General features: G+C 41.5%; 1 protein-coding gene across 4 annotated transcripts in view; it reads left to right on the forward strand.

The window, feature by feature from the left end:
• Positions 1-18,420, forward strand: part of LOC126281225 (dmX-like protein 2) — a 313,079-nt gene that overhangs the window by 93,034 nt on the left and 201,625 nt on the right. For all 4 annotated transcript variants that reach the window (XM_049979978.1, XM_049979982.1, XM_049979980.1 and 1 more), the window contains exons 13-16: positions 156-347; positions 13,581-13,726; positions 13,838-13,982; positions 15,501-15,650. In XM_049979978.1, coding sequence (XP_049835935.1) covers positions 156-347; positions 13,581-13,726; positions 13,838-13,982; positions 15,501-15,650 — 633 coding nt within the window. The remainder of the gene's footprint in view (positions 1-155; positions 348-13,580; positions 13,727-13,837; positions 13,983-15,500; positions 15,651-18,420) is intronic.

An 18,420-nucleotide genomic window follows, 5' to 3' on the forward strand; every position in this document is an offset into this window, starting at 1 on the left:
AAGAACAAATTCATGGTTTCATTGCACCAGTAAATAAATATTTTAGTCTGTTGGTAATTGTTGTATGTGTACCAAAACATAATTTACCTACATTTTTATACATATATACTGTGTGTGTAACAAACAGGAAAGAATGTCTTTTTTTCTGCTTACAGGTTCTAAGTATTGGGCACTCATCAAGAGTATCTGGTCATCGTTTCAGGGTGAATGATATAACCTGTCATCCTGTATTACCTCTGTTGCTTACGACATCCCATCACAATATTGCTGATGTTAATTCTCCACCAACTGTTTCTGAGGCACCACCATCACCAACATCAAAGCCTAAGGAAGCTTATACCTACACAGTATGTTTCAAAATATAGTTTTGATTATATTAGTTAGTGTACTTTACATTGCTGTTATATTAAAAACAAAGATTCCAAGACTTACCAAGCGGGAAAGCGCCGGCAGACAGGCACATGAACAAAACACGCAAACACACACACAGAATTACAAGCTTTCGCAACTGGCAGTTGCTTCGTCAGGAAAGAGGGAAGGAGAGGGAAAAATGAAAGGATGTGGGTTTTAAGGGAGAGGGTAAGGAGTCATTCCAATCCCGGGAGCGGAAAGACTTCCCTTAGGGGAAAAAAAGGACAGGTGTACACTCGCGCACACACACACACATATCCATCCGCACATACACAGACACAAGCAGACATATTTAAAGGCAAAGAGTTAAGGGCAGAGATGTCATTCGAGGCGGAAGTACAGAGGCAAAGAAGTTGTTGAAAGACAGGTGAGGTATGAGCGGCGGCAACTTGAAATTAGCGGAGGTTGAGGCCTGGCGGATATCGAGAAGAGAGGATATACTGAAGGGCGAGTTCCCATCTCCGGAGTTCGGATAGGTTGGTGTTGGTGGGAAGTATCCAGATAACTCGGACGGTGTAACACTGTGCCAAGATGTGCTGGCCGTGCATCAAGGCATGTTTAGCCACAGGGTGATCCTCATTACCAACAAACACTGTCTGTCTGTGTCCATTCATGCGAATGGACAGTTTGTTGCTGGTCATTCCCACATAGAAAGCATCACAGTGCAGGCAGGTCAGTTGGTAAATCACGTGGGTGCTTTCACATGTGGCTCTCCCTTTGATCGTGTACACCTTCCGGGTTACAGGACTGGAGTAGGTGGTGGTGGGAGGGTGCATAGGACAGGTTTTACACCGGGGGCGGTTGCAAGGGTAGGAGCCAGAGGGTAGGGGAGGTGGTTTGGGGATTTCATAGGGATGAACCAAGAGGTTACGAAGGTTAGGTGGACGGCGGAAAGACACTCTTGGTGGAGTGGGGAGGATTTCATGAAGGATGGATCTCATTTCGGGGCAGGATTTTAGGAAGTCGTATCCCTGCTGGAGAGCCACATTCAAGGTCTGATCCAGTCCCGGGAAGTATTCTGTTACAAGTGGGGCACTTTTGGGGTTCTTCTGTGAGAGGTTCTGGGTTTGAGGGGATGAGGAAGTGGCTCTGGTTATCTGCTTCTGTACCAGGTTGGGAGGGTAGTTGCGGGATGCGAAAGCTGTTTTCAGGTTGTTGGTGTAATGGTCGAGGGATTCAGGACTGGAGCAGATTCGTTTGCCACGAAGGCCTAGGCTGTAGGGAAGGGACCGTTTGATATGGAATGGGTGGCAGCTGTCATAATGGAGGTACTGTTGCTTGTTGGTGGGTTTGATGTGGACGGATGTGTGCAGCTGGCCATTGGACAGATGGAGGTCAACATCTAGGAAAGTGGCATGGGATTTGGAGTAGGACCAGGTGAATCTGATGGAACCAAAGGAGTTGAGGTTGGAGAGGAAATTCTGGAGTTGTTCTTCACTGTGAGTCCAGATCATGAAGATGTCATCAATAAATCTGTACCAAACTTTGGGTTGGCAGGCTTGGGTAACCAAAAAGGCTTCCTCTAAGCGACCCATAAATAGGTTGGCATACGAGGGGGCCATCCTGGTACCCATGGCTGTTCCCTTTAATTGTTGGTATGTCTGGCCTTCAAAAGTGAAGAAGTTGTGGGTCAGGATGAAGCTGGCTAAGGTGACGAGGAAAGAGGTTTTAGGTAGGGTGGCAGGTGATCGGCGTGAAAGGAAGTGCTCCATTGCAGCGAGGCCCTGGACGTGCGGGATATTTGTGTATAGGGAAGTGGCATCAATGGTTACCAGGATGGTTTCTGGGGGTAACAGACTGGGTACGGATTCCAGGCGTTCGAGAAAGTGGTTGGTGTCTTTGATGAAGGATGGGAGACTGCATGTAATGGGTTGAAGGTGTTGATCTACGTAGGCAGAGATACGTTCTGTGGGGGCTTGGTAACCAGCTACAATGGGGCGGCCAGGATGTTTGGGTTTGTGAATTTTAGGAAGTAGGTAGAAGGTAGGAGTGCGAGGTGACGGTGGGGTGAGGAGTTTGATGGAGTCAGGTGAAAGGTTTTGTAGGGGGCCTAAGGTTCTGAGGATTCCTTGAAGCTCCGCCTGGACATCAGGAATGGGATTACTTCGGCAAACTTTGTATGTAGAGTTGTCTGAAAGCTGACGCAGTCCCTCAGCCACATACTCCCGACGATCAAGTACCACAGTCGTGGAACCCTTGTCAGCCGGAAGAATGATGATGGATCGGTCAGCTTTCAGATCACGGATAGCCTGGGATTCGGCTGTGGTGATGTTGGGAGTAGGATTAACAATCCTGATCCAACTCCCCAAGACACTATCCAAATTGAACCCTGCCTGCAACAGTTCCGTCCTCCATCACAGCGGGACCCACCTCCTCTTCCTCAAAATCACCCTCTCCAAACCTTCCAGGAATTTCTCACTTCCAGCCTTGCCTCTCAATCTTTCTTGAAAAACCTAATCCTACTCCCAACATCACCACAGCCGAATCCCAGGCTATCCGTGATCTGAAAGCTGACCGATCCATCATCATTCTTCCGGCTGACAAGGGTTCCACGACTGTGGTACTTGATCGTCGGGAGTATGTGGCTGAGGGACTGCGTCAGCTTTCAGACAACTCTACATACAAAGTTTGCCGAAGTAATCCCATTCCTGATGTCCAGGCGGAGCTTCAAGGAATCCTCAGAACCTTAGGCCCCCTACAAAACCTTTCACCTGACTCCATCAAACTCCTCACCCCACCGTCACCTCGCACTCCTACCTTCTACCTACTTCCTAAAATTCACAAACCCAAACATCCTGGCCGCCCCATTGTAGCTGGTTACCAAGCCCCCACAGAACGTATCTCTGCCTACGTAGATCAACACCTTCAACCCATTACATGCAGTCTCCCATCCTTCATCAAAGACACCAACCACTTTCTCGAACGCCTGGAATCCGTACCCAGTCTGTTACCCCCAGAAACCATCCTGGTAACCATTGATGCCACTTCCCTATACACAAATATCCCGCACGTCCAGGGCCTCGCTGCAATGGAGCACTTCCTTTCACGCCGATCACCTGCCACCCTACCTAAAACCTCTTTCCTCGTCACCTTAGCCAGCTTCATCCTGACCCACAACTTCTTCACTTTTGAAGGCCAGACATACCAACAATTAAAGGGAACAGCCATGGGTACCAGGATGGCCCCCTCGTATGCCAACCTATTTATGGGTCGCTTAGAGGAAGCCTTTTTGGTTACCCAAGCCTGCCAACCCAAAGTTTGGTACAGATTTATTGATGACATCTTCATGATCTGGACTCACAGTGAAGAACAACTCCAGAATTTCCTCTCCAACCTCAACTCCTTTGGTTCCATCAGATTCACCTGGTCCTACTCCAAATCCCATGCCACTTTCCTAGATGTTGACCTCCATCTGTCCAATGGCCAGCTGCACACATCCGTCCACATCAAACCCACCAACAAGCAACAGTACCTCCATTATGACAGCTGCCACCCATTCCATATCAAACGGTCCCTTCCCTACAGCCTAGGCCTTCGTGGCAAACGAATCTGCTCCAGTCCTGAATCCCTCGACCATTACACCAACAACCTGAAAACAGCTTTCGCATCCCGCAACTACCCTCCCAACCTGGTACAGAAGCAGATAACCAGAGCCACTTCCTCATCCCCTCAAACCCAGAACCTCTCACAGAAGAACCCCAAAAGTGCCCCACTTGTAACAGAATACTTCCCGGGACTGGATCAGACCTTGAATGTGGCTCTCCAGCAGGGATACGACTTCCTAAAATCCTGCCCCGAAATGAGATCCATCCTTCATGAAATCCTCCCCACTCCACCAAGAGTGTCTTTCCGCCGTCCACCTAACCTTCGTAACCTCTTGGTTCATCCCTATGAAATCCCCAAACCACCTCCCCTACCCTCTGGCTCCTACCCTTGCAACCGCCCCCGGTGTAAAACCTGTCCTATGCACCCTCCAACCACCACCTACTCCAGTCCTGTAACCCGGAAGGTGTACACGATCAAAGGGAGAGCCACATGTGAAAGCACCCACGTGATTTACCAACTGACCTGCCTGCACTGTGATGCTTTCTATGTGGGAATGACCAGCAACAAACTGTCCATTCGCATGAATGGACACAGACAGACAGTGTTTGTTGGTAATGAGGATCACCCTGTGGCTAAACATGCCTTGATGCACGGCCAGCACATCTTGGCACAGTGTTACACCGTCCGAGTTATCTGGATACTTCCCACCAACACCAACCTATCCGAACTCCGGAGATGGGAACTCGCCCTTCAGTATATCCTCTCTTCTCGATATCCGCCAGGCCTCAACCTCCGCTAATTTCAAGTTGCCGCCGCTCATACCTCACCTGTCTTTCAACAACTTCTTTGCCTCTGTACTTCCGCCTCGAATGACATCTCTGCCCTTAACTCTTTGCCTTTAAATATGTCTGCTTGTGTCTGTGTATGTGCGGATGGATATGTGTGTGTGTGTGTGCGCGAGTGTACACCTGTCCTTTTTTTCCCCTAAGGGAAGTCTTTCCGCTCCCGGGATTGGAATGACTCCTTACCCTCTCCCTTAAAACCCACATCCTTTCATTTTTCCCTCTCCTTCCCTCTTTCCTGACGAAGCAACTGCCAGTTGCGAAAGCTTGTAATTCTGTGTGTGTGTTTGTGTGTTTTGTTCATGTGCCTGTCTGCCGGCGCTTTCCCGCTTGGTAAGTCTTGGAATCTTTGTTTTTAATATATTTTTCCCATGTGGAAGTTTCTTTCTGTTTTATTTACATTGCTGTTATTAACATGTGACTCATCAGGCACATGCTATAACCCAGAACATGTACTACATGTTATTGTTCTGGATGTTGGTGATTCTTCTCTTTTATTGATAGTTTTGTAGGAAGTATTTAAAATGAATAATGCAAAATAATCCTCAGTCAAAATGTGATAAGTGATAACTTACTTTATGCTATGTATCTTACTGATACATTGAACAGGTAATGATATGAAGCTCCCACACATGGAACAGTCGTATTAGTGAAGCAACTTAGGGTTCAGAAGAGTTGGCACGAGGATTTGTAGTGAAGGTGCATTGAATGATCACTGGTTTCTCTGGGTAGAATGAATAGCATAAATCACTGACACTGTCTTGAGTAAGACGACAATAATGAATAACAAGACAGAGTCTGCCAGTTTTACAGGAATGTTGTTTCAAGAAATGAAGAAAAAAAAATGATAGGACTATCATCACGGAGGACAGCAAGGCTTGAGCATAGGCAGTGTATTGATATACACTCCTGGAAATTGAAATAAGAACACCGTGAATTCATTGTCCCAGGAAGGGGAAACTTTATTGACACATTCCTGGGGTCAGATACATCACATGATCACACTGACAGAACCACAGGCACACAGACACAGGCAACAGAGCATGCACAATGTCGGCACTAGTACAGTGTATATCCACCTTTCGCAGCAATGCAGGCTGCTATTCTCCCATGGAGACGATCGTAGAGATACTGGATGTAGTCCTGTGGAACGGCTTGCCATGCCATTTCCACCTGGCGCCTCAGTTAGACCAGCGTTCGTGCTGGACGTGCAGACCGCGTGAGACGACGCTTCATCCAGTCCCAAACATGCTCAATGGGGGACAGATCCGGAGATCTTGCTGGCCAGGGTAGTTGACTTACACCTTCTAAAGCACGTTGGATGGCACGGGATACATGCGGACGTGCATTGTCCTGTTGGAACAGCAAGTTCCCTTGCCGGTCTAGGAATGGTAGAACGATGGGTTCGATGACGGTTTGGATGTACCGTGCACTATTCAGTGTCCCCTCGACGATCACCAGAGGTGTACGGCCAGTGTAGGAGATCGCTCCCCACACCATGATGCCGGGTGTTGGCCCTGTGTGCCTCGGTCGTATGCAGTCCTGGTTGTGGCACTCACCTGCACGGCGCCAAACACGCATACGACCATCATTGGCACCAAGGCAGAAGCGACTCTCATCGCTGAAGACGACACGTCTCCATTCGTCCCTCCATTCACGCCTGTCGCGACACCACTGGAGGCGGGCTGCACGATGTTGGGGCGTGAGCGGAAGACGGCCTAACGGTGTGCGGGACCGTAGCCCAGCTTCATGGAGACGGTTGGGAATGGTCCTCGCCGATACCCCAGGAGCAACAGTGTCCCTAATTTGCTGGGAAGTGGCGGTGCGGTCCCCTACGGCACTGCGTAGGATCCTACGGTCTTGGCGTGCATCCGTGCATCGCTGCGGACCGGTCCCAGGTCGACGGGCATGTGCACCTTCCGCCGACCACTGGCGACAACATCGATGTACTGTGGAGACCTCACGTCCCACGTGTTGAGCAATTCGGCGGTACGTCCACCCGGCCTCCCGCATGCCCACTATACGCCCTCGCTCAAAGTCCGTCAACTGCACATACGGTTCACGTCCACGCTGTCGCGGCATGCTACCAGTGTTAAAGACTGCGATGGAGCTCCGTATCCCACGGCAAACTGGCTGACACTGACGGTGGCGGTGCACAAATGCTGCGCAGCTAGCGTCATTCGACGGCCAACACCGCAGTTCCTGGTGTGTCCGCTGTGCCGTGCGTGTGATCATTGCTTGTACAGCCCTCTCGCAGTGTCCGGAGCAAGTATGGTGGGTCTGACACACCGGTGTCAATGTGTTCTTTTTTCCATTTCCAGGAGTGTAATTCTGTTTATATTTAGTAAGAAATTCCTTTGCAGCAAAGTATATATTTCCACAAAGATAACTCACAATTTTTGTTATAATGCAGGTAGCTGAGATGTTGAATAAATTTATTACATAACACATATACCAACTGTCTATTCCATGTACATACTACTATTCCTGTTTATATTGCTGTTGCTGTTACTCTGTTTATCTCCTTCGATGTTCTGTGGCCTCAACTTCGTTTTTGATGACCCGTCGTGCGCACCCAATTCTTCCTTTGTAGTTTGTTCCCCTTTGGTTTTTGAATTTTCATCATATGTCAAGGTAGCTGTAATCTTGAAAGCATGTCAGGGCAGAGTGCAGTTCACAATTCTGTCCAGCCATCTGTTGTTCGGTTTCCTGTATTTTCTACAATCATGCATAAGACAAATGCTGGAATGTTTTCTTTGGAAAGGGCACACCATGTTCTCTTTGCATCCTTGTGAAATTCAAGCTCTTTCTACACTGCTGTTGACCTCACATCAGCAGAAAGCTAAACCCTATATTTCTTCCTTTTTAACTTTTGTTTCTTTTATGACACAGATTTCCTTTTTTGGCTGTTGCCTACATTAATACCTTATTAGTTCTTTGGAAAGGCAGCCTATTTCTTTTTATGTTCTTTGAAATCAGTGAGTAATAGTATCCTAATGTTTCTGTTGTTGACAGATTTTGAAGCCTTGGGCAAAATAGAAATCTATCAGGTCTGTGTGCTAAAATTTTATACAACCTGCTGTTTCTTTTGAAATAGTTTATATTTTTCTAACTGTCATATTTGCCCCATTTAAATCTTTCTGATACTGTATAAGAAACCTTAATTCAGAAAATCTCAGATTCATTACCACTTGTGTATGTGGATAAAGCCACATTTAAACTCCATTTGTCCAGTGATTCCACTGTTCCTAGAAACATTTACCATTAAGTAGAATGATTTGATGTGTTTATAACCACTCAATACTGTTGTTAGGCGATTGAAATATAGGTTTCTCCATTGTCACTCACTGCACTATGACAGAACCTTCAATATAAGAGATTATTTCGTGGCAAAATAATTTGATTGTTTTAGAGCATGTTTTTTTTTTGTCTTTGGTACATATTTTAAGCATATTGGAATATAAGCTTTTAATCATTTGTATGTTGTCACAGAAGCCATACACTGGGGAGCAGAGAGGATTAAAAAATATGCTTGTTATAGATTCCCATGACCTTTTCTTTTTTCAGTCCATCTTGTAAAAATATAATTTTAGCTTAAAGATGGCATGTGCCGTAACACTGAAACAGGTTGTAGTAATATCAGGACTATCACTGTATAAAACACAAATGAAAAATACAGTGCTTCTGAGTAGCGCTGTCTATCAGTAAAATGCATTGACTGATCTTTTTAGTAGTATTTCCTGTGGGTTTTGAGCAGTCAGTGTGACACTGATTTAACATTTGTGAAGTACAGGTTTATCAACTCAGATTCGAATAGGGGTACTGCAGGAGTAGGCATAGATTGACACAAAGCCAACACCCACCACAGTAGTACAAATTTATATGCCAATTATAGTGCAATCCACGAATAATAGCGGTTCGTGCAGATCAAGACAAGGATAGGAATCACATAATTGGCAGTTCAAAGCAACAGTTGTGGTCCACGCGTACACGTGCTTTGTGCAAGCATTTATCCCATAAATTATCTCTCTCGCTTGCTTATGTAGGATTTGTCGCTTACTACCACAATCACCCATGACAACTCGCTACAAATGGAATAAAAATTCAGTCGCAAAACATACAGCATTCATAACAGAGCACTCGGTACAGTTTTGATCGCTCATTGGCTGTCAGAAAAGGTGTGACGTAGGTGCATAGAACAAGCCCAAACTTGACCACCATTGTTTGTGACTCTAGCTATAGCTCCACGTATGAGAAATAGATTGAAAGAATTAACACTTTAACTGCTCTGGACCTGTTAACGCGCGCACTTTTGTACCTGTCTCTGTGTGCGCACTAAACATGTTCAGAGCACACAGGGACAGGTACAAAGGCACATGCGTTAACATGTCCAGAGCAGTTAAAGGGTTAATGATGAGATAAAGGAAATTATTGAGATTGTTAAAGATGGAAATTTATTTGGGTTGGGGAACTGGGATTCGATAGGACAAAAAGGAAGTACCGGCAAAATAGTAGAACATGGACTGGGGGAAGGAATGTGAGAGGAAGTTGTGTAGTAAATTTTGCTTCACTATCACTTGGTTTAATAATTGTGAAGGGTGGTTGTGTACATGGAAGACAGATGCAGAAACATGGAAAATTTCAGACAAGTCACACGGTGGTAAGACAGATTTCAAAATAAGGGTTTAAACTGTAGGACATTTTCAATGGCAGATTCAGACTCTGAATTAATTATGAACAGCAGATTAAAATGGAAAAAATTGCAAAAAGGCAAGAATTAAATAGATAGCTCCTGGATAAATTGAAAGAACCATAGGTAGCCCACTAAGGGTTTCAGAGGAAGCATTACCAACACTGGATTGAAACGGGACAGGAATAAAGTAGATGACAAATGTGTAGAATTGAGAGATAAAATAGGGAAAGCATCAGGGGGTCATACAGTTAAGCAAACAAGGTAATTTTAAAACTGGAACAGCTAAAATAGTTATACATGATTGACAGTTAATTCAGTACAATATGTTTGAATACGGTGTTAAAACTATTGAAATATTAAAGTGAGTAAAAATTCCATTAGTCCACTGTAGCTGTATCCACACAACCAGTTTCGCAACTTTTAACTTGCGTTTTCTGGTGTGTGTAAATGCTTTATCATATGGTACAGAAAGCTGTTACAGAACAACAGCTGGCATGGCAAGGCAAAGTCCCAGCCCCCCTCAATTGATAAAAACCATCACCAATGATGAATGTCCAGTCTTCATTAAAATCATGTTCCTGTTGCCTATGTCAAGCGACAATGCCCCACTGTCTGTTACGTGATATGGGCTGACAGTAACATATTTTAAACGGTAAAGTGATGAAAGTTCGTGATTTTAATGTAGACTGGACATTCAGCATTGATGATGGTTTTTATCAACTGAGAACAGCTGAGAACTTTGCCTAGCCACATCTATTGTTATTACGTAACAACTCACTATACCATATGACGTAGTATTTATACACACCAGAAGATGCAACTTTAAAATTGCGAAACAGGTTGTGTGGGTCTCTAATCGATTTAAATAAATACAGCTACAGTGGGCTATTGGACTTTTCTTTCAGAACTTTTCATTCAGTTTTATATTTTATTAGTATTAAGACCTTTATTTAAACATCTGTTGTAGAGTGCGCACAGAATGATGTGGCCAGTAGATTTGCGCAGTCAGCAGGGGAGGCGTGAGGAGAGCGGTAGTGGTGGGAGTTGCAGGCAGGTACTGTAGGGGAAATGCTGAGCACTATAGGGGAAGTGCCATTCTAAACTAAAGCCTACACACACATTTTTTGTAAATATTAAGGTAGACCTCCCATGCCCACACTTCTATGGTGACCATTCAAAAAGATCTACTGCTACCTCTGATTCAGTTAGCATCTAAAAACAATTTTGCTGAAAATACAACAGAATCAGTAATTTATTTTTGCCTGGCTTGTCAACCATTTGTAATTTTCAGAAAAGTGTCATGAGTGGAGAATTTTGATTAGAATCTATATTTCTCTTGTTGCCATGTTAAATTTGCTTATTTTGTCAAACCAGAGCAGAGTTTACAGTGTCACCTCACTAACATGTTCTGCTGACTCAATTGCAAGAGAATACTCAAACAATGGTTTACTAAGTGAGGAAATGAGAAAAGGTAAGGTCAATAGCTTATAACAACCACATGCTCAGTACAAAAGTAAGCATGTAATGTCTTCACTTATTTTGTTCCAAAACTCACAGCATTTCTCATTTCACCGGCTATTGATGCCCTTAAAAATTACATTAATTTTTTCCAAAAAAAGTCTGTAGTTGGTGTAAGAATGCTGCAGATAATAAAGTTCTGGGTAATAACCATATGGAAAAATGATCCCCTTTGTGTGTGCTAGCATTTGCCAAAATCTCATTTTGGTATCTCAAACCATTTATGTAGTATGAGAATGAGTGTGCTATATTAGCTCAATTTTCTTGATATAGCTGATAGAGACCTCCACTCAAGTCTTAAAAATGTTAACTGAATTTCATACACAGCAACATATGATGTAATATGCACCAAATGCAAAATCATAGCAACCTCTATTTTGGGTAGTTTCTTGCTTAAATGAAAATATCACAATGTGATCATTAAGAAAGTAATGGGCATGTCATCATGGAGCTGACGTATAAGCTATAAGAAATGCAAAAATTAATTTTTTCTGAATAGTTTCTGTGAAACATTTGGGAAAGATTACAGGGCCTGTGCCTCTATTCTGTTGTTGGTGATTGGCCAAAAGCCGCCAAGCAATCTCAGCTTCCCCTTCCAAACAAATGAATGAACTTGCCCATTGCTTTACACGAGAAACTGATTACTGTGCATCAACCACTGTATCCTGCTTAGACTCTACTGTATGGATTGCCAGTCAATCATGTATAAGTAGACAAGACCTAGTAGAAATCCCTGGATGATGAAGATGTTGAAGTTACTTGACGAAATGAGAAAATATAAGAATGAAGTAGGTGAAAGAGAGATTGACAGAAAGTGCAAAATGGCTAAACAGGAGTAGAACGCTGTAGAAGCGTGCATAACGAGGGAAACGATAGATGTCACCTATATATAAATTAGAGACATTTTGGTTAAGAGAGAACAGCAGTATGAATGTCAACAGTTCAAATGACAAACCAGTACCAAGCAAAGAAATCAGTGCTCAAAGCAGAAGAAACATAAAGAGTTTATAAGGGAACAAACATGAGGACAATATTATTGAAAGAGAAGAGCAAGTGGGTGAGGATGAGGTGGGAGATACAATACTGTGAGAAGAATTTGACAGAGTACTGAAAGATATAAGTGGAAGCAGGACCCCTTAAGTAGATGAAATTCCCTGAGATCTGTTGACATTCTTGCAGGAGCCATCCATGGCAAAATTGTTCCACCTGGTATGCTAGATATGTAAGACGGGCAAAATACCCTCTGATAGCAGGAATAATGTAATAATTCCAATTATAAAGGAAGCAGATGTTGACAGGTGTAAGTACTATTGAACCATGAATTTAAGTCATGATTGCTAAATACTGGCATGAATTATTTATGGAATAGTGGAAAAACTTGTGGAAACATACCTCAGGGATGACTGATTTGTGTTCCAAAGAAATGTATGAACACAGGAGGTAATACTGACTCTTGACTTATTCTAGTGGATGGGTTGAAGAAACACTAAACTACGTTTATATTGTTTGTAAATTTAGAGAAAGCTTTTGAAAATGTGGACTGGATTACACTCTTTTAAACTTTGTAGATAACGAGGATAAAGTATGGGAAGCAAAAGGCTAGGTACGAATTATATGGAAATCAGACTGCTGTTGTAATAGTCGAAGGACATGAAAGGAAATCTTTAGTTGAGAAAGTAATTAGACAGATTGTAGTCTATCTTGAATTTGTGTGTTAAGCATGTAATTAAGGAAACCAAGGAGAAATTTGGGTAGGTGATTAAAGTTCAGCTAGAAGAAATAAAAACTTGAGGATTACCAATGGCATTGTGATTTTATCAGGAACAGCAAAAGACTTGGAAGAATAGTTAAACAGAATGGATAGTGTCTTGAAAAGATGTAAGACAAACATCAGTTAAAGTAAAACATAGGTAATGGAATGTAATAGAATTAAATAAGGCACATCTGGCAGAATTGGATTAGGATATGAGACACTAAAAGTAGTAGATGAGTTTAGCTATTTGGACAGCAGAACAACTAATGATGATGATGACCAAAGGAGAATTAATGTAACATAAAGCCCGGGAATAGCAAGAAAAGCATTTCCTAAAAGAGGAAAGTTAACATCTAGTACCAATTTAAGTGTTAGAAAGTATGTTCTGAAAGTATCTGTCTGGAAGAATGCAGCATTGTGTGGCAGTGAAATGTGAGCAATAAGCAGTCCAGACAAGAAGAGGATAGGAGTTTTTGAATTGTGGAGCTATAAAAGGACGGTTAAGTATAAATGGGTAGATTAAATAACAACTTAAGAGGTGAAGTGTGTTGAACTGGGGGGGGGGGGGGGGTCGGTTGATGGTATTTTCAGTTTGGTAATGGAAGGAAGTGAAGGGGTAAAAATTTTAGAGGGAGGTCAAACCTTGAACACAGTAAGAAAGTTCAAATGTATTTAGGCTGGATTGTTTTGTAGAGAAGAAGATGATGATGGCAGCAGCAGCAGTGACAACAGCAAAGTGTGCTTTTAAAATGTTGATGGTGGTAAATTTCTTTTAAGTATATGCTTTTATTTTTCAGTTGTGCACTTTATTTTTCAGGGTTTCTGCAGTGAATTAATTTTATGGAGGGTTGATGCTGTTGGCCCATTATCTAAAGCAGGTGGTGTTTCTGAATTAGCTCGAATTAATTCCCCAGAAATTTCAGCCTTTTCAAATGTTGCTTGGATTCCTACACTACTACCGAGGTGAGTTATACTCAAAAATTAGACATGTGGGGACACTGCAAGTAAATGTGACATAAATTGTTTGGTTACATTTTTTGATGCTTTATAACCTTGTATTTTGTATTTCTTCAGCACTACTCTTGGAAATCTTTCGAATTCACCAAGTGCCTGTTTTGTGGCATCAGATGGAAAGAGTCTGCGTGTGTACCAGGCTGTAATTGATGCTCGAACATTATTGGCAGAAGTATCGAGTTCTGAGCGTAGAAGCAAGATGATGGTAATGATTTTCTTTAGCAGAGTGTAATGTGTGTATTTAGTAACAATGTTAGTGTGAAATATATATTCTTATAGATTATTGCATATGTAGTATTCACTAGGGAAAGTGAAGTATATTGTTAACTCTTGTGGGTGTAGGCTCTCATCATCTGCCATTTGACATCTGTTGTTGGATAAAAGCCACCCGAAGATTTCTCCATGCATTGCAGCCTCCTGCATATATTCTCATATTGCCTGCACACTTCGGTCTCTTGTTATTTATTGGAATACAACAAAGTACTACTTAGCTCACTTGTCATTCATTTGCTTTGCTCCATGCCCTGCCCACCTGCCTTCATTTCCATTACAGTCATAATTATGTGTACTTATCAGTTTTTTTCCTTGATTCATTTACTTATTTTGCTGTCTTTCCAATTCATTTCTGACATGAATATCACTTCATTGCTTGCTGAGAAAACCACATTGAATGTTCATTAACCCTTAGCTCATGAGGTGACTTTCCTGTAACGTATGCTACAATTAAGCTGTAAATCATTTGAAAATTTAATTTATATTATATAATATGTATGGTTACAACTATATAAGTGTTGTTTAAATATTCCTTGTTGATTTTATTGCACTAAATAAAGGCAACGCTACTTTATTTTTTGTATCAAGCAAAAATCACATACATTTTTCCAATAGCACACAAAAGGAACTGTTAGAAACTGAATTTTATATTCTGAAAAATTATGGTGTCTCTGTAGAAAGCAAAGTTTTGTGTAAAACTAATTTCCAGGTTTTAAACTTGCATATTAAAACTGAACTTGATAGCTAGGAAAAGAAAGGCTGCAAAATTAATATTTAGTATTGAGATCCACATCTTTCTTTACCACCACTCAGAATGCATGTAATTTCAACTTAACACTAAGTATTTTGTTGGAGAAACAGTAAGGTCATCATCACCATTGTCCTGAAGTTCTTCCTCTGAATGTTCCTCTTGTTCGCTAGCAGAATTGTGATCACTGGCTATTGAAAAATCATTGTCTTCTTCATCTACTTCCTTTTCTGTATCATTGACATCATTCTCCAACCACTGAATAAAAATTTCATCGAACTTAAGAGTGTGTAAAATTGTCACATTCTTGCTAACACATTTTGTATTGAACTGACGAAAGCAAGTGCATCATTCATGAGACATGGTCTAGAAGACTTCATCACATATAATAATTTGTAGGGTTGGTGATTAACATAGGGTAGGGGGTGTGTAAAAATATTCCACCATAATTTACCTACGAGAGCGACTAGGAAAATTCTAACAAGGTATGCGAGGTCATACGTCTTGAGTTAAGGGTTAAATAGCCAGCAAGATGACTTGCTTCCAGCCATGAGCCATTAAACACACAGCTGAAATAAACTAAACTTATTTTATAAATATGTATGTATAATCATCTTGTTAGTCTTACAATAGCAAGTAATTTAAGGTGATGCTGTTGCATCTGAAACAGTTTATTTGAAAGTGCATTTTTTTCGTTTCCAGGATTCAATGATTAGCCTTTCAACTGACACATCTTCGGATGACGGCATAAGACATTCATCTTTACACGACAAAATTAAGATAGTTTCACAGCAGTCGACTGCAAGGCCAGGTTGCATCATTCAGTTGGATCCAATTTCTGATGCTACACATGTATGTTGCTTGTGATAATTTTTGTCATCATATTTAGTATTTAACCATCCCCCTCCCCCTCTTGCCATGTATCCCCTTCTCCATCTCCCGTTTTTTCCTCCACCACCCACACCATCCTCTCCTCTCCATACTAAACTTACCTGTCCAGTTTTCACATCACAACTTTTCATTATATTTGCTATAATATATGTGGAGCAAGATTTTAAAGTGATAAATAGCGTAATCTAAAAGACACTGCAGGAATATCGATAAAGAAAAAAAGCATCAATTTTGAACCTCCTGTTATGATACTCACTAGTTGTATAAAGAATAGTCAGTGTAATTCATATCTACTAGTATTAAGTTGTTGTAGATGAATAACATGTGTAGGTTGCTTTTTTTTCTTTGTCCCAGAGAATTGTTTCATTGTTAGTGTTATTGTTCATTGCTTCTACTGTTTCATTCTATTTAATTATATTCCTTTCGGTGTTGCACAGTTTTCAACACAGTTTGTATTTTCCTAACCTTACAGTTACAATTTTTATAAGAAAATCTATCCATGTTAAGCAGTTCAAATATGGTAAAAACAATTTGTACTCAATAAATTGTACCAGTCCATAGATAGTCCAAAAAGTAACTCCTGAAAATGTAGATTCACAAATTTAACCACTGCACCACTACGTAGTTGCTGATTTCAAAACAAGTGGTCAGTTGTCCTCTGCTTTGGTTAGTCAACACCTATAGGCCTAATTGGTTTCCCAAAAACTTCAGTCATGTGTTAACCACTTCTTGAGCCATCTGTAATCTGTGTTTCTCCTATTTCACACCATATCTTACTAGCAAACCTTAATTCATTTTATGTTCACTAAAAATGATTCTACATTGGAGTTACATACATACTCATGGTACAATCAGGATACTTGTCTTTCGTACGAGTCTTTTTATGGGTCACTAAACACAGCTGTCATCCACAGCCTTTTCTTTCCATGGCTGATTCCACCCCCCCCCCCCCCCTCTCTCTCTCTCTCTCTCTCTCTCTCTCTCTCTCTCACTGAGACTTTATAAGGTGAGGATTTGAGGTTACTTTTATGTCAAAACTTTATTATGGTTTTTGAATGTCTTGTTTGCTTAAGGAGAATTGTCATATTTGTGAGTAATGGTTGATAATGCTTGATTAACTGTTGTAGAGATTCCACTTGATGCTTTGCATACAGCCTGCACACAAAGGAAAAAAAAGGATTTATTTTTATTTTTCCCCCTCCATGATGGCTTTCGTAATGTCTCTTACTAACAGATTAGACTGTAACTATATTATGAAAAGAAAAGTTGCTACTCTCCATGTAGTGGAGATGCTGAGTCACAGATAGGCACAATAAAAAGACTATCACAAATAAAGCTTTCAGCTAGTAAGACCTTTGTCAAAAATAGAAGATGCGCGCACACACACACACACACACACACACACACACCGAATTTTTACTCAACAGTTTAGATTTATTGATACAGGTTGGAGTCTGCATGTTTCGAACAAATTTCTGCAATTCAGTATAAAAATATATTTTTTGCTCTATTGTTTCTGTATCTACTGTAAAGATGCAAATACAGATTTGGCTTCAGCAGAACAACTAGAAGTCCCTACTGGGAAGGAAAGTCAGTTCTTTATATTCAGAGCTCAGTGACAGGAATGCCCAACTGAGTGTGCACTTACCTATCTGTGGTTTTACAGCCATTTGTGTAGCTGTCAAAATACTCTGAGAAATTACAAGCAATGCAGTTCCTCACCAGTTGTTGTGCTCTAGTTTTTTGATGGACAGCAGAAATGTCAGAGGCTGCTGTTATTTTGTTGTATTGGTAATCTGAATTATGATGTATTGCATTCTTTGTAGAATAGGTGAAACACCCTTTAGGTCTATGAAGCTGGGATATAATTATTGTTTTTGTGCACTTCACATTTTGAGTCCATTCATTTCCCCACAAGGTGTTTGGAGTTTCTAAATTATTGGGTGGCCAATTGCAAAAAGTTTTTCTCAGGAGGAATTTCAATTAAATGGTGGGCACTTCTGCAGCTTATGCCAATAATACATTTGTTGATGTAGAAGGTGTGGTCATTCCTGCTCAAACTTTCCTGTTGTTCTGCTGAAGAATATGCAACCATACTAGAGTCAAGATCCTTGTGTATATTAACAACAGACTATTAACACTTACCATGTGGCTGCCGTAATATTACATTGTGGGCGGAAACGAAGAAAATGCGGCCGCCATAATATTACGTCCCTCTGCAGTCCACATTGTTTTAGTATTTCAAAAGCGTTGTTAGCGTTCCCGCTACAACCTGTAGGTCCTGTAATGCTTGTAGTTCATCATATTAGCACTAAATCGCAGCACCTAGTGAGGTAATGCGATATATCCGTATATATTTTCGAACGAATTCATGTGTGTTTTTCACGCATATGTTACGTGTTCTGTGGTGTCCTGTTGTTTGTTTACCGTTGATTTTGGCGCTAGTATTTTGGTTTTAGCTTGTTTATCTTCTTTTTACTCACAATGGCGAGTGATGAGGATGCAAAACTTCGAAAAATGATTGAAGAATTTCTTGCTGAACCAACTGATAATGATTTTTCGGATTTCGATAGTGACAGTGATTACGAAATGCCGGAAAATAAGGATAGTCCAGGTAAATCTAACATCTTAGTAAATCGATGCAGAACAAGACAGTTCATGTTGCGATTTGTTCTGTTACGTGCCGTATTATTTCAGACACAGATTTGTCGTCAAATGAAGATGAGCCACC

Source organism: Schistocerca gregaria, chromosome 7 (assembly GCF_023897955.1).
Source record: "Schistocerca gregaria isolate iqSchGreg1 chromosome 7, iqSchGreg1.2, whole genome shotgun sequence".
NCBI classification, from domain to species: Eukaryota; Metazoa; Arthropoda; class Insecta; order Orthoptera; family Acrididae; genus Schistocerca; species Schistocerca gregaria.